The sequence below is a fragment of the Thermobia domestica genome, chromosome 10, assembly GCF_964235325.1.
Source record: "Thermobia domestica chromosome 10, izTheDome1.hap1.1, whole genome shotgun sequence".
In the NCBI taxonomy this organism is placed as follows: Eukaryota; Metazoa; Arthropoda; class Insecta; order Zygentoma; family Lepismatidae; genus Thermobia; species Thermobia domestica.
Genome location: NC_137463.1, coordinates 4,411,338 through 4,432,379, shown reverse-complemented (window position 1 = coordinate 4,432,379; position 21,042 = coordinate 4,411,338). Strand labels below are relative to the sequence as shown.

The 21,042-nt window shown below is 36.3% G+C and overlaps 1 protein-coding gene across 2 annotated transcripts in view; it reads left to right on the top strand.

Moving 5' to 3' along the window:
* Aplip1 (JNK-interacting protein Aplip1) overlaps positions 1–21,042 on the top strand; it is a 72,585-nt gene that overhangs the window by 17,056 nt on the left and 34,487 nt on the right. The window contains exons 3-4 of one of the 2 annotated variants that reach the window (XM_081727627.1): positions 8,669–8,833; positions 19,247–19,363. In XM_081727627.1, the coding sequence (XP_081583753.1) occupies positions 8,669–8,833; positions 19,247–19,363 (282 nt within the window). The remainder of the gene's footprint in view (positions 1–8,668; positions 8,834–19,246; positions 19,364–21,042) is intronic. The other variant, XM_081727628.1, reaches the window with a different exon arrangement.

The window sequence follows — 21,042 nt, the reverse complement described above, 5'->3', positions numbered from 1 at the left end:
CCATATTGGCCTTTGGCGCCGTATTGGCTTTGTGACAGCATAAAGACCTGTGGCTTCGTGCTGATTTTGTGTCACCATATTGGCCTTTGCCGCCGTATTGACTTTGTGGCAGCATAAAGATCTGTGGTTCCATACTGATTTTGTATCACCATATTGGCCTTTGGCGCCGTATTGGGTCTATAGCAGCATAAAGACCTATGTTTTCGTGCTGATTTTGTGTCACCATATTGACCTTTGGCGCAGTATTGGGTTTGTGGCAGCAAAAAGACCTGTGGTTTCATGCTGATTTTGTGTCACCATATTGATCTTTGGCGCCGTATTGGCTTTGTGGCAGCATAAAGATCTTTGGTTCCATACTGATTTTGTGTCACCACATTGGTCTTTGGCGCCTTATTGGCTTTGTGGCAGCATAAAGACCTGTGACTTCGTGCTGATTTTGTGTCACCATATTGGCCTTTGGCGCAGTATTGGGTTTGTGGCAGCATAAAGACCTTTGGTTACATACTGATTTTGTGTCACCATATTGGCCTTTGGCGCCGTATTGGCTTTGTGACAGCATAAAGACCTGTGGCTTCGTGCTGATTTTGTGTCACCATATTGGCCTTTGGTGCCGTATTGGCTTTGTGGCAGCATAAAGATCTTTGGTTCCATACTGATTTTGTGTCACCATATTGGTCTTTGGCGCCTTATTGGCTTTGTGGCAGCATAAAGACCTTTGGTTCTATACTGATTTTGTGACATCATATTGGCCTTCAGAGTCACCTTGTAAACCAACATGTCACAGAACCTGACGTTCCTCAGTTGCTGTTAGTTCCTTTTTCTTGTGGTTTATACACTCTTATCTAATAAAGCATTAGCGAAAGAACTCACAAAGTAGTTTTTCTTTTTGTGTTAGTTAATCGCGTTTTAACTAATTTCTAGTATTGCAAAACCACGCTCAGAAATTCTACTTAGCATTCTACTCACAGATTTCTGTAATACCTGAATTTTTTTAAGCTTTGAAGCTTTCGACTTTGCCCTGGAGTCTTGGTCATGGAGGTGAAAGACAGAAAGAAAAAGAATAGAAACATTAACCAATAGAAAAGAACGGACTTATCAAAGGAAGAGCTGTGTTGTACATAAAACACGTTGTCCAGTGCGTCAGCGATCTCCAAATGAGGTGAAGCGAACAAAAATATGGCGGAGTCAATTTGCGCGCCTTTTCTGTTCCTTGTTGGAAGGTTGCCAACTTATGTTGTTATTTTTATTGCTATGCCAATGCTGTGAATGGGAGGTGGTAATTGCAAATTGAGTGACGAATGGGAGGCGATAATTACAAAATTTTCACAGCATTGGCATGGTAATAAAAGTAAGAACATGAGTTGGCAACCTTCCAACAAGGAACAGGAAAGGCGCGCAAATTGACTCCGACATATTTTAGTTCGCTTCACCTGATCTGGAGATCGCTGACGCACTGGACGACGTGTTTTATGTACAACACAGCTCTTCCTTTGATAAGTCCGTTCTTTTTTTATTCCTTGATGTTTCTACTCTTTTTCTTCCTCTTTTTAACCTCTGTGACCAAGACTCCAGGGAAAAGTTGAAAGCTTGGAATTATAAAAATTCAGGAATTACAGAGATCTGGAAGTAGAATGATAATTTCTAGTAGGTAATTTGTTTGTTTATTTTGATTTTTTCTTTCGTTTTATCCACACATTCTAAAACTAGTGATTTATTAGCAGGGTTGACAAAAAACATATTTTTTATTGAAAAAACAAAAAACCCGTTTTTTTGGTTTAAACCAGTTTTTTTTGTTTGTTTGTTTGTTTGTTTGTTTGTTTGTTTAAACAATTTGCTTTCAGTATTTATATTACATATGGACAGAAATAAGTTTGGTTCTCCTTGGTGTTATTATGCAACAACAGGGTTACGCTGGAAGGGCTCACATAAGGCCTGGAAGGCCTTAAAGCTGAATCCAAACCGCTTCTCGGCTTACATCTAAGAGAAATTGTCCATTTGGACACGGAACCGGGACTAATTGGTCACAAATGCGATGAGTCTACCGACTCACTCACGAAGGACTCCTGATAAAACTACATTGTATTGCTCTTTACATGGGCCTACTTGTTAATATAATTGTCAAGAGTCATTTCAGAAGGACAAAAAGATAAACAGTTACAGAAGCAAAAACATTATACAGAATTATAAACTCCTGCCTTAGCCATTGGAAAATCCTGTTAATACTTTAAAAACTTTAAGGTCAACATATCATAATGAGTACACTAAAACTGAGGTATTAAATTACAAATTTAGTATGTAGATATCATTCAATAAATTAAAACAAAGTTCAATCGAAGCTAATGTTGGAAGCTATGTAGGTAGTTGATAAATTTTGCCAATTTCTATCAATATATTTAACCTTGGCTTCTTTATAAAACAACAGGCATTCAGGCAAGCAGAAATATATAATTTGGTTTCGTTTTATATGTTTAGTCTTGACATCCTTATGAAAAACCAAGGTTATCAAGAAGACTTTCGCTTAAATGGATACCCGAACTGCTACTTGGTTTACACTTGAAAGAAAGGTTGCGGTTCGACCGAGAATTGAACACGGGACCCCTTAATTAAAAGGTGAATAGGAGATAAAACTAACGTTGATGGTTTGATACGGTGAAACGTCAGCATGAAGTTCACACTATTTAAAGCATTTTTCGTTTTTTGTTTGTTTGTTTGTTTGTTTGTTTGTTTGGTTTAAACGATGGTGGTTTAAAGTGTTACGCCACTGCTTCGTAGTCTCCAACAAAAATACATATCTAACTCACAATCAGTATGTGTTTCTGTCAGTGGCTTAGAACGAACTAATTTAAGTGCTATATTTAAGAGTTTTACCAGAAGAAAATCACTTTTTGTTTTCCTACTTATGTCGATCCATTCTTATGAAGCTGGTGGCAAAACATATATACAGGGTGAGCATAAATGATTCATTCATTTTGAAAAGGCTATATTTTCAAAAGTATTAAACGTGTACACATGAAAGATATATGAAAAGAACCACAAACTCGCCAAGTTCATACACCCTCTACAAATGTTCAATATGTGTCCCTTTGGTGACACGACACACGTCCAGATGATACTCGAGCTCATTCCATACATTTTGTAGCAAGTCCTGTCAATTGTCCTATGCAGCACTGCTGCGTTCTTTAAGCTCGACTAAGGATTGCAGTAGTGGGGGATACGTAATCAAAGTCTTTAATGTACCCCCACAGGACGAAGTCGCAGGGCGTTAAATCAGGAGATCTGTGAGACCAAGTACTTTTCGCTTTACATAAGCAGTGTCCTTACCTTTACCAGCGCTTTTTTTTTTTTTTTTAACATGGCGGTTCTTTTCCATACCCTCTTCTGAAAGCGCGTTGCACAGCTATAACACACGAACATCTGGCATATTCAAGTATACAAAAACATTTTTCTTGCTTTCCCTCCATTTTCGACAAGTACTAACCTCGTACTGCCACACTGCCACACTCGATCGAAAAGATAATGGACTCGTGCTATCACACAGTTCAAACTTGGTAAGTTTGTGGTTCTTTTCATATATATTTCATGTGTGTACGTGTGACTTTTGAAAATATAGTCTTTTCAAAACGAATGATTCATTTATGCTAACCCTATATATTAGATGTACACTTCTACGAATGATCGTATTATAATAATAACAAACTTCTGCTTTTAATGTCTTAACATTTCCAGAATTGTTAAAGTCACTGAGAAGTTGTAATGTGTATACTAGAAATTAAATGTGATTCAATAAATGAAAGGATTATCGGGACAAATCCGTAAGGTAAGTCCACATATTTAACCTAAAACCTGGTAAACATGTATACTTCGTGGCATACTTGAAGCATTTTTCTTGTCATTACTTGTGAACACGCCGATTAAACGTCATTTAATAACAACAAACAGCTGTTGTAAATAACGACTTTACATAGTAGTAATTTTTTACGGATGTTTTTACAAGAATTTGGATTAATATTAACTTTTGTCAGGGCTGGATCAGAGAAGAAGAAAATTAAAAGAAATTTCTTTTCTCTAAAATTCTACAGCTAGGAAGCTCTTCAGACATATTTTACTTGAAGAAATGATGGGATACATATTAACTAGTTTATAAGATCATTCTCTTTCCGTGAAGCATTCAGAAGCGCTTATTTTTGCAGACGGTTTTGAAGTGTTATACACACCTTCATTGATGCATGTGGCGAAATTCTGTTGCTAAACAAAAGACATACTTGAAAAAAAAAAAAAAAAAAAAAAAAAAATCTCATCCGACTAATCCTGACAACCATTTCTACGAAAACATCTTTAGGGTTGTTTTTATACTCTTTTACTGTTCAAATTTTGTGATAAAAGGCAGGCAAATTTTATAAGATAGTTTTCTTTGAAACAGTTTTTAAAGTTGTTTTCCTGTAAGTCGTCGTCAGAGTTAGCCAGATAAGAGATTTCTTCATCATGTCTTTTATTTAGCAGAAAAGCTTTACCATGTGTACTCCAAAACTTTCTGCGAAAATACGCATCGCTGGATGCTTCACGTAAGAAGATTGATATCTACATTTTCTTCCTTTCCTCATTTTAAATTTCTTTATTTTTGTAGTACTTTTAACAACTATATTGAACCCACAAACGCCCCTTGTGCCACCAGTGACCCACTTTATTTTTCACTACGTTACACGGGCTATATCATTCATTTAGCCAAACCACCGTTGTTCCACTTCAGGCACACTACCCGTTCTCTTGTTGTACGAATTTCGTTCAGTTTTCTTCTGAGGTTTTCGATGTAACACGGTATTGTTCAAGACAGTTGCTAACGAATAAAACTGGTCTTGGGCGTTTGTGGGTTCACTCATTATCAGCACATAATTTTGTGTACAAACGAGAGAAGTCGATTATATACAAAAGTAATTTACCGAAGCATTTATATGAGAATCTGAAACTTCAAAATTGTGTAAAAAGTCTGTTTCATTTTGGTAGTGGAAGCTGACAGCTCCATTCACTCTACTAAATTATGAAACGTTCAGTTTCAAAACATTTCACTGTTATTTATTTATTTATTTATTTATTTTATAAAAGGAATAGTTTGGAAAGTAGGCTTTTTGAGACCTAGATGCCATCTCAATGATAACAGATGTGGGAAAATTCAGTTAGTCCGAATATCATTTCTCCTGACGGGTAAGTGTCCGTTAACTCAAGAAGCTGCTTTTAAGGCAGACACGTCAGTTGAGCACAGAGCCGGTACCTCCACCCAGAAAAACTTAACGGACCTAAGGCCCTCACTCTGACGGTGACTAGATCGTGTGCTTTTAGTAAACGTGGTTCCGGGTTTTGATTTCCGTTGGAAGAGCATTAAAAAATTGAACGCATTACAGGGTGGTTCGGATTCCATCTTAAATTGTAGGTCTATATCTCATGTTATCTTCTTCCGTGTTTTAAAGGAATGTTTAACTTCAAACAAACAAACAAACAAACAATAGACCTGAGTAAGAAACAATACATATTCTGTGGATTCCCCCGTAGTAAATGTTCTCTCAATCGGATTTTCGAGGCGAGACTCTTCCAGACCTGTAGGACAGGTAGATAAAGGAGAATAGGGTGCTAAGTTGAATTGTTCGGAGTATTACAATGTGGGAAAGATTAAGATATTAATGTTGATTCGGAAAATGAGATGAACTAGGAAGAACAGCTTTACTTTAGGGCAGTTCACTTTTTCCTACAGAAGAACCATTGTTTAGAAAAGGGATTCTTCGTTGGGAACAGTACCTTACTTACAAACTTGAAGTTTCAGTTCGTAAAGCGACAGATACAAATCATTCTGAGAGGACAATGGTACATTGTATTAATGACAAATGTCGTGTGCTAATAAATGAAGCGGAGGACTGTATAAAGACAGTTTTCATTGAGAATTGGTGCACTTCCGTGACCTAATGAAGTATAGCTTGAGAGTAGTTAATGTCTATTTCAGTGGGAAAATAGGGAAAGAGATGTTTCGACTGAAAAACATTAAGCTTACATAAGGTAAGAACAAGAAAGCGGCAAAACAAAGAAATAATTCTTTAAGCATCCAAACATATGGCTAAGTTGGCACATTTCGAATATAAAGATATCTGTAAATATAGGTGGACTTCGTGTAGGCTCTGAACCACAATCTGAGCATAGACTCCGTATGGGCTCTGAACCACAACCTGAGCGTAGACTCCGTGTGGGCTCTGAACCACAACCTGAGCGTAGACTCCGTGTGGGCTTTGAACCACAACCTGAGCGTAGACTCCGTGTGGGCTCCGAACCACAACGTGAACGTGAATCCGATGTAGTTGGCAGATGTATGATCAACAATTACACTATATATGGTCCCATCTCACTACTTCAGCTCCAAGACAATTGGATTACACCCTGCCAGAGTGGTTATTGAGAAATATCCACATCGTCGGCTACCTGCTACAAGATCTTGTCTAACGAGCTTTAGCACACTTAAATCTTTTATGTAGATGAAATAATTCCAAATGATCAAATGGCTTTACACGCAATAAGTGAACATTAGATCACATATTGTGTATCAGATAGAATATCTCAGTATTCAGAAATAAATTGAAAACGGTACGGTTCACAAACTATCCATAGACTTTAAGAGAGTTGTTTCTATTAAAGTACTGGCAAAGCTGGCAAAACTGAGTACTGGCAAAGCTTTTCTCTGTCTATTTTCTTGATGTATATTTTCTCTATTCTATTTTCTCTGTCTATTTTCTCTCTATTTTCTCTGCCAGTATTCAGCTTTGGAATCGCCACTAATTCTACTACTAACAACACTTTCGAAGAAAAAAGAAGACTGAAATTGTACTACTCTTTATGATATACTTTCGTCCTATTACATGACTTCAAATATAGCATTATGTTACAGATGCTCTTCCACGTATAGGCAACTAAATTGTTACGAAAATTCAACGTGCCAGATGCGGGAATGCTTGATGTATCTCCTTGGTTCCGAATGGGAATCCGGCAGCGTTGTTTCCATTGGAGAATTACGAGGGGGAATCCTGTTCCATTCCTCTTTCACAGCTTTCCTGAGTTCACTCATAGTTGTTTCGCGCTTCGTGCTTTTAAAGCCATTTTAAGCAGTCCAAGTTTACAAAAGTCCACTAGCACTTGCATCTGGAGATTTCACAAATGTCTCGTTTAGAATAAAAGCCTCTTTCGGTTATTCCAGTAGCCTCTTTCTTGTCGTGATAAATCGCGAAGGATAATCTTGAGGTGTTGATTAAGGTTTGTCGTGATAGATGCGGAGATATATTGATCTAATTTCAGTACACTTGTGATAGTTCTTTTTTGCTGTTCTGCCTCAAGATCTCCTCATGGTAGTACTTCGAGTTTTTTTTTTTTTTTTTTTTTTTTTTTTGCAGTTCCTCTCCTCCGCCCTGCATATTTTCGGTTTGCTTCGGTGACAGTGGCTGGCAACCAACGTGAACTGTTTTCGGAAACCCTCTTTGCATGTTCGCAGTCATCTTGTGAAGCGCTTCTCTCCATTATCTGTGTACACGATAGCGTTTTGTTTGCCACAATTCGGAAGACACATCCACGCGTCATCCAATGTTGCGACGTACATCAACCTTTGGTTTGCCAGATGCCATTTGTATAGCTTCCAAGCATTAACTTGGCGTTTTCATCGTAGACATTGGTAAAGTGCTGGTCCTCTAACTTTGAACACCTTTTCAAGATTGTCGTTGGCACAGGATTCGGTTGATAGTTCCCAAAGACACAGTTAGACAATTCGCTGTCTGTATAAGTCGGGGGATTCTTTTGCATGGCCATTACTTAAAATTTGCTTGCATGCTGGTATTTGCTTGTGTATACGGCCATATTTTCGTCCTCTTTGTTAGAGAACCGAACGCTGGGGCCACGCAATCCTTATCCTTGCCGATTACGTTCTTGGTTAAATGAAGATAATGTCACAGCTTTGTTCCCTAATTGAAACACTAACATTTAGGTCGTAAAAGGCTACAGTATAACCCTTCCTCTACTCGTAAAAGTGACTTAATTTGGGCCTTATTTTCAACCCGGCGATAAAACACAAGCAGTTGAATAAGTTATGTAACTTATTCCACCCAAAAGCAGCTCAGTTTGGGTGTGATTTTAAGCCCAACAAGAAACACAAACATTCCCGTATAGCTCACACACTACAATAACAGACGAAACTGACCAAAGTTAGGCGAGTTTATTGTGCGCGCAGGGGGAAAGAATTGCGTTTGGTCAAACACATGTGGAACAGCATTCTATAATTAGTGTATTGTCAGGGAAAAAAATCGGAAAAATTCGCATTTAAAGGAGTTTAAAAGCTGACTTAGAGTACTTTGGAAATATGGATCCCAACATGATATCCTCCTGAAAACGCTCTCGAAAATCTTAAGTTCTGTGTAACTTAGTTGTTGACTGTTTAGAGAAGGTTTGAATGTTGCTTTAATTTTTTCCCAACTGAAGATGACTTAATCGATAGATTCCAGCGTAATAGTCAATGTTTACCGATTTTTGAATGTTAGTGTGTGGACTTACCGTTGCTAAATGTTAGCATGTCCTATTTTTTGTTTAAGAAGTAAATTTTTTAATTTGATTTTTTGTGTAGTACCTTTTACTTTGTATTTTGTCCGTGCAGCTTCTCTAATTGCAATGTGTCAGCCGTCGCTTGCAGAAGAACTGGGTGAGGTGATAGACCGCGGGGAGGTGTGCAGTCCGAAGCTTCTTCCAGAATCTGTACAGTTCACGCTAAGTGGCCAAAACAGACCTTTACTTGTTTTGAAGTGTCATAGTTATTTGCGAGGTAGGAGTTTCTCCCAGTGAACTATAGTGCATATAAGTTAAATGTGGTAGTTTAACAGACGTTCTGTAATAATAGTTTAAGTGTGCACTATCTAATACTTTTAAGTGCATGATTTTGTCTAGAACTGAAAGTAAAGGTCTCTCTCTGACGCTCTTAGGACATTATCTTGCTTAAAGCTACAGCTTGGATTGTTCGCTTTTTTGATAGTACTTGAATGTGTTACTGTTAGTATTAGATAACTAGAAATACACCAGTGCTGCCTGTTAAGAAAATTTGGTTTCTGTTTTCAGGTCTTGTAAGTAGAACATTAGCTTTCCAAGTGTGATGATTCTAAAGTAATTTTGAGAAGAAGTATTATAAAAACCATGCCTCTTCTCTAAGAAGCTCATGTACCCATACACTTCATTATCCTCGAGATAATATTGAAATTCTTGTACAAAGAACTATGGACGACTATTATAGAAGGTTGTTTCAGGTTTACGTTAATGATTTGACAACTTCACCGGCTTAAAAAATACTGCAACATCACCTGCAATTGTGGTCCATTTCAAGTCCTGTCTGTTAGCTATCGCCCTACATCGCAGTTTCTACAGAAGGAGACTGTTAATCACGGTTTAATTAAGTTTGTCCCATTCCCCTTGACAGACTTTCCAAAGACCGTCGAGTTTGCGCGATTGTCGATGGCCTAACTGCCGTTTTAGCAATGTAAACCCATAGATTTCACAGCCGTAAAAGAATTGCATTATCTTTTCCGTGTCACTTTTCATCCTCTCTTGAGTATGCCACCATTGACTTCGCTGTATAATTAGACGTTTTGTTCTGGTAAATGACAACGCCAGGGTTGTATAGTAGCTCTAAAAGGTTTGTAATAAGAAGCATATATTTTTTAGCCCTTTTGTCTACTCTGCGTAGCGTAAGTTTGCTTTTTTAGCTGTAACCACCATCCACAGACCCAAAAAAACGTTTTACCACAGATTCACATACCCGAGCATAATCACCTCTGAAATTGCGGGGACAGTAAAGGATGGTCTTCTTTTTATCAAATTCCGACAGGTATACCAATGCCGCGTTTGGAGTCACTAAACTTACACCTGCCCTCTGCAAGATGCCATTCGTACAATCTCATGTTCGTACTGTTCGTCTCTCTCTTTTCTTGATTTGTGGTTAATGGAGAATATGAACTTAAGTCTTAATGCTTCTTACCAGACGTAAAACTTGTGCAATGCGATTTACAGTCGCAGCTGAACGTAGTACTACCCTTTCTTCGAGACGGCGTGTTTTTCAGTTGCACCAAGGAATGCACTTTTCACACCAGTTCGGGGATACACCCCGGTCTCCTATCTCAGCGTTTCCCAACCGGTGTGCCGCAAATGGACCGCAGGTGTGCCGCGAGGAAATCGAAACAAAATTATTAATTCTATAGCAACCAAATTGCAAGACATAGGAAAAAAAATATATTTTTGTATTTCACATTACTATGAATTTCTACCATGGAGAAAATTAATGTAATATATTATTCTACATCTATTACTGTGTAGTAGACAGTATTTCGGCTCGTACACATTTCGACGGTTAGCTGCGATATTACGCTTCAGTTGAGTCATACTAACACCGAGAAATGGAAGCACTTGTACGGTACGCGTCAAGTGAACGTTCGTAGAACACTCATTCGCACGTGAATGACAGAACAACACTTTGTTCAACAGGTGTGTTTTGACTTCGACGCATCGCAAGCTGTGTGATTGCAATAATATGCACCGGTTTTGGTTAAAACAGCAAAGTTAAAACTACAAGACATTTGTTTGTTCGTTCGTTATTTGTGATCTTCGTTCTTAGTGAAAGGTTGTATACATTTTTCGAAAAAGAAAGGGTATTTATAAAAATCTGAGTCCTATATTTCATTGCAATTGTGTTCTATTTTAAAATTAGAATAAAAAATAAGCACAATGAATTAGCATAGGGGCAAACCAGTGATCGAGCTTTCATCTCTGTGAGAAGGAGATCAGTAATTACAGAAAAAAAATTACCATAGATTTTATATTTGCAAATAATAATAATAATAATAATAATAATAATATCTATGAGTGTGCCGCGAGAATTCAAGTTACACCCGTAGTGTGCCGCAAGTTGAAAAAGGTTGGAAAACGCTGTCCTATCTACTAAGTCCAATATTGGAGAGCCCACGACAGAAGAGGTTTCCGCTTTGTTGTGATTCAACACAGTCTTGATCCCTTTCTTTGATATACAAAAACCTTTTGTTGTACACTCTTTATTTATTTAGCTATAACTATAACCGATGTCGGAAAAGGTACAAATGTAGCCTTTCGAAAACGCAATGGAGCCATCTGACCTCTCATACATATAACTATCATCTTTCCTCCAAGCTAATACACAACGCTTACGAATACCCGTAATAACTTTTCGGGTATGTTTACCCGTAGGGCTACTTAGCGATCGATAAACCTGAAACAACCTGCTGCATCTACGCCTGGTAAATGTATAGTAATCTGTACCTAACAAAATTACAACTTGGTGGTTAAATTAACTTAGTTCCTCACAGATAGAACGCATGGAACATATTTTAGAAATGCTAATATCACTTGGTATACTCCCAAATGGCAAAATATATTTTTTTTCACAGACTGCATTTCCAATTGTTCTGAATGTAATCGTCTGGGCCATTAAGGATACAAGACTTATAGCTGGATGCTCTTTTGCACTGTTGATGAATGTAACAGTTGACCACTGTTAGAAGATTGATGTGTGTTATAGAAAATATATATTTGGTGACCACTTCATGCATAGACAAGAATACATTCAGACAAACATCTTCTTATAGGCACTGTTCAAATTAGTTTTCATCATGTGCATGCCGAAGGAACCAATCGACGTTCGATTCGTCGCAAGGAGTTTACTCTGCCATCGGTTTTCGCACATGACATCATGGTTTGCCACAGTTATCAAAATGCTAGTAGATTCAGTGCGCAAAGATCAGATAGAAAATTAACCCTGCTGCATATTCAGTTTAGTTTCTTGGACCATTGTACCTAGGTTTAAACATTAATTTTCCTTCTTATTTTCTTTTCTTTGCACAGCAGGAATACACGATATCTTCACCACATGTCAGTCGAAGATTAAGTTCAAAATTTTCACACAGCTAACGTAAGATCGGCAGGTAGTTCCTTTGGCACTACTGTGTACTTGTCACGTGATATTTCAAGTTTTTCTCCGAGTTTTCTGTCTGTATATAGTCTTGTCTGTGACTTATAGTTTGTAAAAACACCTCACCAGTAAGAGTTGCTACCAAAGTTCATGGAGAACACCAGTACTACCTCTGCCAGTATTGAAGTTCCTTATGATACACGAACATTGACAACGAATCAAGAACATTTTTGTAACAAAAGGGAACTAGTACGGATCATATTTATATTAAGCAACTACGAAGCATATGCATTGAGCGTAAATATAATCCCTGTAGTATAGTTTTCTTTTGTTATAAGAGTGTGCTTAATTCGCTGCAAGTGGTTGTGTGACAGAAGGAATTTTAATAGAAGCAGAGCACGGAACACAAACTCTTGATTTATATTTTCAAAAAGCTGTGATTGTTATTTTAACCAGCAGGATGTTTTTGCAAACCGTAAAAGTGAATTACTGATGGAGTGATCATCAATTAAAGTTTTTTTTTTTTTTTTTTTTCATTTCTAGGATATTCTTCATTTTTCTAATAGTGGTTAAGTGTTTTATTTTTCGAAAATGTAAAGAAGAATCCAGCTATAAGTCTAGAATTGTGAATGGTCCAAACGATGAAATCCGAAAACTTTCGAAATAAGGCAGTAATGAAATATAACGTTTTGGCTCTTAGCAGCCTATCTTATAATAATTATTTAGTATTTTTAACCTGGTTCATACGTATTTTGACAAATCAAAATCATTATAAAATTCTGTTAATATGGCAATTCTACGGCTATACAAATTCATTAATAATGGTGTTGAAGGTGCATTGGTTCTAGTCGGTGGAGTTCTGTGTCGAGGTGATGAATAGAAACGATCTGGATTCTAACCGTGCGACCAGTCCCGGGTTCGTTTCCCGGTGGGGACACTTGATCGAAAATGTGTAAAAGCTTTTTCAGGCCAGCCATCCTGAATGAGGTTTTCCCGGGTTTTCCTCATTTACACCAGGCAAATGCCGAGATGGTCCCAGGCCGTTTCCTTCTTTCTTCCCTTTCCTCGGATAGTGTGATCGCCAAGGGCGTCATCCCTCATACGTGACGGGCTAACATGGCCGTAGATGCTGAAAGCCCAGAAATCTAATTCCTAAATTAATCTAACAGATCTCAGTTCGTGCTTTTTCCTTACTTTTGAAGTAGTTGTCATCAGAGGGTAACAAATGCACTTTCAACACTGAGATAAGAAATTTTCAGAGTGGCAAATTCCTATAATGTGAGAATAACTTTTTGCACTTTACCTCGAAACTATAAAAATATATTTTGTACTAAAACAATAAATATTATAAAGAGAACTCCTGGCACAATATTTAATCTAAAGAAACTCCCCTCTTATAATTAGCAATGAGGTCTAAGCATATATTACGTTTCATTGGTAATACTCTTTCCATATATAGTATAAAATAAAAGATGCCTCATAGTGTTTCGTTCGAATATTGAATGTAAGCTGTTTTATCACTGTTTTGTACTATGAGACGAGTTCCTTTATCCGGTGTATGGGTCTTGTATAGTATGTATTACCCTCCAGTCCTATTTGATTTATCAGCTTTACCGAATACAAGTACTTAAAAGTCGTAATATTAAAACCCTTGTACTATTGTGATACTTTAAGGGATTTAATTAGTGTTTTCCCTTCTTCTAATGCAATAGTCGCGGAATTTAATGTTAAATTTCCATAAAATTCTTCATCATTATGTTTGTGTACGTCATCATGATGCCATTTTTGGCAGTCCACTTGCTGCAGCTGAGAAGCTTGCATGCTCCACGGTCTTCCGCTAACCTCTTCGTCTTCTGGTCTTCATGTACGATTCTTGTTTTGATATCGTCCATTAATTGTAGTCTCCTTCACTCCTCCCTCACATTCTTGCCACCATAACTTCTAGCACATCCCTCATAATACAGTTCCTTCTTATCCAATGTCCCAACCAGTTTCTCTTTCTCTTCTTAATAATATCTAAAATTGTTCTTTTCTCCGCACCATTTCTAACACTCTCTCATTCGTTTTTCGCTCAACCCAGCTAATCCTACGTTTGTGTACGTAGGACTAATTATAATATATTTTTGAACTGCAATTTCCTTTGGAGTTCCTTTTGCTTCCGAAATTCTTTTCAACTTAGTAAACTGTTAACTCAGTATTTGAAGATAGTATTTCAAATGAAGAAAACTTTAAATAAATCAGTAGATGAAACAAAACTTTCTATGCAGATTACAGAGATTTAGAGTTTAAAGTTAGAATTATTACTTATTTGTTGTTCATGGGGTCAGCCGTAAAACTATTTCTAAGTTCCTTAATCGAAGTGAAGAGCGACAGAATACAGCGTTCTTCTAGTTTAAAATGGACAGCTCTATCAGAATACCTTTTCGTTTAACTAGATACTGATTATTAGTTCTAATTAATTTGTTTTACTTCATTATCTGTAACTCTGCTAACTGTTACGATATATTGAACCCTTTGTCGCCTCATTCATTTATTACTCGTAGGAAAATGATAGAGTAGATCACATATTTTCCTGTAGTCATTTTTCACGCATTCTTTTGCAGATAACTTCATAAACGTTAACATAGGTAACAAGTATAAGAAGATTATAAAAGAAACCAACTAGCAGGGTATCAGAAATACACACTGGGTTTTTGTTAATATTCCCTGTCGTTCGTTTCTGGTTTTTTGTTAATATTCCCTGTTTTTCGTTTCTGGGTTTTTGTTCATATTTCCTGTCTTTCGTTTCTGTGTTTTTGTTAATATTCCCTGTCTTTCGTTTCTAAGTTTTTGTTATTATTCCCTGTCTTTCGTTTGTGTCTGTATTGGGAAAGAAAGCAGTTAAAAAAAAGAAAGAAAACTCACAATAAAAAAAATTAAAAAGCAGTTTTGTTGGAAATAGCAATATGAAACAATAATTTTGAGTAAAGATTTAGTAGAGAAACAGTAAATTCCCCCAAGAACATATTTCCAAAAGAATGTATTTTCTTTTGTTAGAAAGATGCCTTGTTTCGCTGATAGTGTTAGTGTATTATAAGAAACTACAGTACTGGCAGAGCTACCACTAGTGTTTCCAGTGAATTCTTGTTACTAACGGAATTTTTTTACAAACCATACACGTGAACTACACATGGGATGATCATTGTAACATTTCTACAATACTCATCAATCTTCTAATAGTGGACAAGGTTTTATTCTTCAGAAATGTAAAGGTAAATCCAGTTGATGATAGAAAATCAGTTTTATTGTATGTGTCCTAATATATGGAGAGTGGCATTCGATAGAGGTCGCAGTTTTCCTTCACTGGTGATATTCAATCATTTTCTTTCATCTCATTCTGTTTCCAAAAATTATCGTAGATTATATTCAGCGTCTAAGTGCAACGTGTTTATATAAAGAATTTTTTCCCCATACAATTTCAGTATCAGAGGCAAAAGTTCTTTAAAACAACACTTAGTAGACAGTTTTACAGACTAAGTTACTGTTAGTGATACACCAGTCTCTTGAACCATACAATTCAAATTTTTAATAGTTTCTGGTTCCGAGGAAGATGAAGGTAACTCTGTTATGCCGCAGTGTTTATTCTGTTTCTTTTGTATGCAGATTAACGTTTCAGTGGAGTTAAAAATTTTCTTTGTGCATCAGGAACACTAACAATGAGTGCTATTTGCTGGTATCTATAACAGAATGACTTGAAATGTTCAATATAAATGAAATGTAGTCGAACTGAATCCAGTAGTAAGGTTGAAATTTAAGAACAAAGTCAATGTGCTACTTTTTTTTCCATTTCATAGGTTTGTATTTCTGATAGTTTTTTTCCAATAGTATTTTTTCCTTGCAAAAAGTTTACTAATGTATTTTTCAACGTTTGCATCTGTTTTTGTTTTCTTTTTATTTATATTTAACTGTAAAGAGGTAGTTAATCTTTAACCCTTTTGGGATTTGTGGTGTATATATATATATATATATATATACACCATACGTGTGTATTTTTTAAAACACTCATGTAACATCTATTACTGCTGGATTTTTTTATTGTTCAAACGTACATGCATTGCGAAACAGGTCACCTGTTTTGAGAAGAAGCTCGTCAAGTTGGTGGAGGTCATGACGTCATCTGTTTGACCTTCAAGTGTACAAAACAAAATATTTATTTTGTTCTCTCGCAAATGCTGTGTAAAAGGTTTTATGGTATCCAAGAACACATACATATGTCGCATCATCTCAATAATATTTTACACACACATTGCATACACCACTTAGTATTTCTCAAGTAATTTTGAGATCTGTGCGCTAACATAGGGGTGGTGTAGAAGGACCAACTTTTGAGAAAGATATTTTTTTTTTTTTTTCAGAAAAAAATCCCCATTTTCCTCGAAATCCCCTTTTTAGGTATATGATACAGACACGTGAATGGTACGTTTGGAAGGTTGCTTTATTCTGAAGAGAATGAGGTGTGAACCAAAATCGTAGGATAAGTAGTGATGATGCAATACCTGCTTGACTGAAAGTCTAAGATTTACCTTAAAAATCCCAAAAGGGTTAATTTTCTTTCACTGTTAAGTAATATAGATAGTGCACATTAGCGTATGCGTTTACACCTTTATAACTAAAATAACTAACAAGTATTAGTTGAAATAAGATGGTTTTCGTCCTTCATTTGATTGGTCTGTGAAAAGCCAATGACAAGGACACTGTATATCCTGTAAGTTCAACCGATCTGGATCAAACTTGGCATGGCTATACAAGCAAATAAATTAATATAGTGCGTAAACCTTTGGGTCCTAAGTATACGTAAAATAAAAATCAAATAAAGGACGTTGTTTTTACAGCTATTGCTTAAGTTTTACTAGTATTTGTTTATGAGTATTTAGAAGTAAGATGTGCTGGAAATAAAGAGCACCAACATTTACGTCATACAATAAAAATTTATATTTGCTTTAAGGTATGAAATATTGAACAAATTAGAGGTGAGAATGTACAGAATAACTCAAAAATCAGGTTGTCATTAAATTATTCACAATACCTAACGCAAATTGCATAGATCATTGCGGTCGCTTGCAAAAGTACCAAAAATCACGAAATTTCGCTTATTATTAGTAACCTACAGCGTGTGTCCTTTTGGTTGCTCGCATGATGTCAAGGGAACATTCCACATGTACTCATACACGCTGTAGTATGTCAACATCAACAGTATGTATAGTTTCAGTAATCCGCCTAACAAGTGTAGCAATATCCTAAGAGCTGGTAGGCAGTTCTGGGCTTGGAAGCTAAATCATATCCGTATTGACGGTGAAAGTTTCTTTGAATGATAATTCGGGTATTGGTTCCGGCGTACAATATAGTATACTGAGACTTCTGTCTATAGTATAATCATTTCCGTTTAATAAGCCAAGCTGAAACGTTACCAAACAGAACTAAAGCCCGTGACAAACATCTTGGCATTTCAGCTAAACGAAAAAAACACAAGCTCTGGCGCGACATTGCCAAGTGGTAAAGGGGTGTGGCTATAGCTAAGTAGACAAACTACAGCGCGATCAGGTGGCAGGGATCGACGTGGATGTTTACAATATAAACGTGGCAATACCGCTGGCCTCTCATTTGCTAGCAGCATTTAAAAGGAACTAGGAGCGCCGCCTTCAAATGCCAAGATGTTTGTCACGCCGTTTAGAAATTAGTTGTATACAAACAAAATTTAGTGAGTTGTGGTAAGTTTTGCAGGGAACCGCGTTATTCTGTGCCATTTGGTTTTTGAGTTATGACATCCAAAACTCAGTGGTAATGGTAAGGGGAATTTTGAGACATCCGGTATAGAAGCACAATTTTACCTTTTGTATAGTATGAATGCAAAAGGTAGACGCCAACTGTTAGGGATAAACATGAGATGGTGGTTTCTCAGAAACACTGCTTAAAATATATATATATATATGTATATATTGGAGCGAAGAGAGATAGTTGGTGAGTGGAAGGAAGTCGCATACTGGAGTATCATCACATATTAACGAAAGGTTAACATATAACGGTTTACGAAAAAAAAGTTACAAATAAGTAGATTGAGGCTTACGCATCCTTAAGTCGTAAAGTTAGTTAAGAATGAGTAAACAGAAATCCTAAATAGTTCATAATATGTTGTACTGTTTTCGCATCTATTGAAAAATGGAAAAGCAGCAAGCTCAAATTAATAACAATAATTGATTAAGCTAATCAGCGTAAAAAAAGACGATTTTCGATTATAATAGTAAACATACGTTACTCAATGAAGATCATATATCAATCTTCCGTGTAAACAAACAAACAAAAAAAGTCAGTAGTTAAAGAATATAAAATCAATAGTCGATTGATTATTTCTGAAACGAAGTGTTTTTCGAGAAAATATTTGTAACAGTCTGTAACTTTTGAAATTACCATTTCCGTGTAATTGTTCCTAATGGAGTTTCAGAAACTACACTTCGTTTAAAGCGTGTATACTTATATATATACACACACACCCGAAAGCAATATCAATTTATGGTTATGTTTGAAACATTTCGCCACATTTTTCCTTCTTAGTTTCATACTTTTAGATTCATATGGGCTTATTAAAATGTAAAGTTTTATCGAATATAAATATAACTGATTTGAATTCTTGAAAGGGACTGCGGTGGCTCAATGGTAGAGCGCTCACCACTGGGATCCATGGTTCGATCCTAGCTCGCGCTAAGTGAACTTTATGGAAAACAAACACCGCATGTGTGGGTTTCCTCGGGGTTCTCCCGTTTCCACCTTTACTGCTCAAAGGGGACAATTATAAGTAATTTTAAAAGGTCAAATGTAAGAATTAGATCGATATCGTGCATGACCTTTACTCCTCCATCCCGTTTCCTGCCCAATACCCTCTTTTACTTGGTACTTCAGGGTTTTAACCCCATTGACCTGAAGATAAGGATGATCTTAACGTACGGCCACATCAAGGTGGGTCTAAAAGTACATGATCAAAATAAATAAATGGCGAATAAAACGCGGAAGAAAACTGTTACAAGGCTGAAAATGAATCGGGTTTACTGGAGTAAGATAAAGTTAATGGAACTGGTGTATCTGAAAGAGTGAAACGATGAAACAATCAATGAAGAGAAATATTTATAAATAAAAACTGGAAGATGTTTGTCTTGTTTGTTCGTAGTTTTTGTACTTATATCTTTTATCTTTTATCTTTGTTGTGCTTATTTTCTACAGACGAAGATAGTTCTCCTGACTCAGAAAGGTTCCACAGTACGGACGTAGACTCAGGCAATTCGACAGCACACTCACCGGATGGACCAAAATCATCGTCTCCGCAGCCTACAGCAAATGGTAACTCTCTTTATTATAGATTGTAGAAAAAGTTTCAACGTACATTTGAAGAAAATTGAAGATAATAATAAAAATAAAAATAAAGAGAATTAAAAAATAAGAATTGTTCAAGTCAGAGTTTGTAGGTTAAAGTGTCAAGTTTCTTCATTGAATGACTTCTTTCCAGATCGTAATTCTACAGTCGGCAGCAACAGTACACATTTTTTTTTATATATATATATATTCTCTTGTTAATAACTTCTAAACGATTGCTCAATTTGAGTACATTTTTCGTTGGCTTAGACACTAAGGGCTTTATGCAGAGTCGTCCAGTGTTTCTTTCAGAAAAAATATTCCGGGAGGGGGCACTGCTGGTACTATTCTATTTATTATTATATTATAAACGTATTATTTTGGTCTCCTCCGGGGGCACTCTCAGAGCTTCGAGAAAAAACATGTCTGGAAGAAACACTGGATTTGACGTATGATTAGCGTCATACTAAAGGCCTGACTACGGCAGGAAACATGTTAATCGAACTCTTTAGTGTGGCACTAATCACGCGTCAGAAAGACTGCATAAGGCCCAAAGTGATTCTCTTGAAACTTCAACTTAACGAATACTATACACAAATGGGTTAATTTCTTTACGCAAGATACTATGTAGAGAAAGAAATTGTAAACTTTTGTTGGCGAATGTACAGTAATACTTTGTTTACAGAATGATGACTGGGTCATTAAAGTAATTTGTAACAGTGTCTGAGGTGTACAATTACGTTCACAAGTTGACACTGGAATAATAATAATAATAATAATAATAATAATAATAATAATAATAATATTATTATTATTATTATTATTATTATTATTATTATTATTATTATTATTATTATTATTATTATTATTATTATTATTATTATTATTATTAATGAGAATGACAAATTTCAATACCGTTTTTTGCTTAGTTTAATATCTTTCTAACGTGTTACGAGTATCAGTGGCGAGCCAACATTAAGATTTGTTCTAAACTGCAAAAAATGTGCCAAAGAAGCTCACGGAAGGTCAAAATCAGTGTATGGCGATGACGCGGTGGCACTGAAGACTATTTACAAGCTGTACGAGCGATCCAAAAGCAGCAACAAGCAGCGATCGAGACGTCCTTCAAAGTCAAAAACAGATTAAAACTTGCAAAAAGTGGCACAAATGATTTGTTCAAACAGGCAAATAATTATTCGAGAGCTTCTGAAGAACTAAAGATCTCATATAGATCCGTGAAAAGCATTTTATCTACCTATTAAATTTGCAAATGACTTCCTTCTTCAGCACGAAAACACGCCGGTCCACACTTTGCTTTTGATCCGCGAGTTTTTGGCCGAAAAAATTTGGTATGTACCGATGCCACTTTTTCCCCGGTACCCGATACCGATACTGAAGAGGCCGATACTGCCGATACCGATACTTTTAGAGACATTTCTTATATATTATCAGGAACTTTCAGAATAATGAAATGGTCAGCATTGTAATAGGGTATGTAAGATGTAAGGCAAAAATTTGACATACAAAGACCAAAAGCAGAATTTCATATTTGGTTCCATATAAAAAAATATGTCCTCTAAATATAATCCAGCTTACATAAAATGAACTAAAAAGCAGGAAATACTTATATAGTGTAAACTTAATTCTAAGAGTCAGTGATTGATATT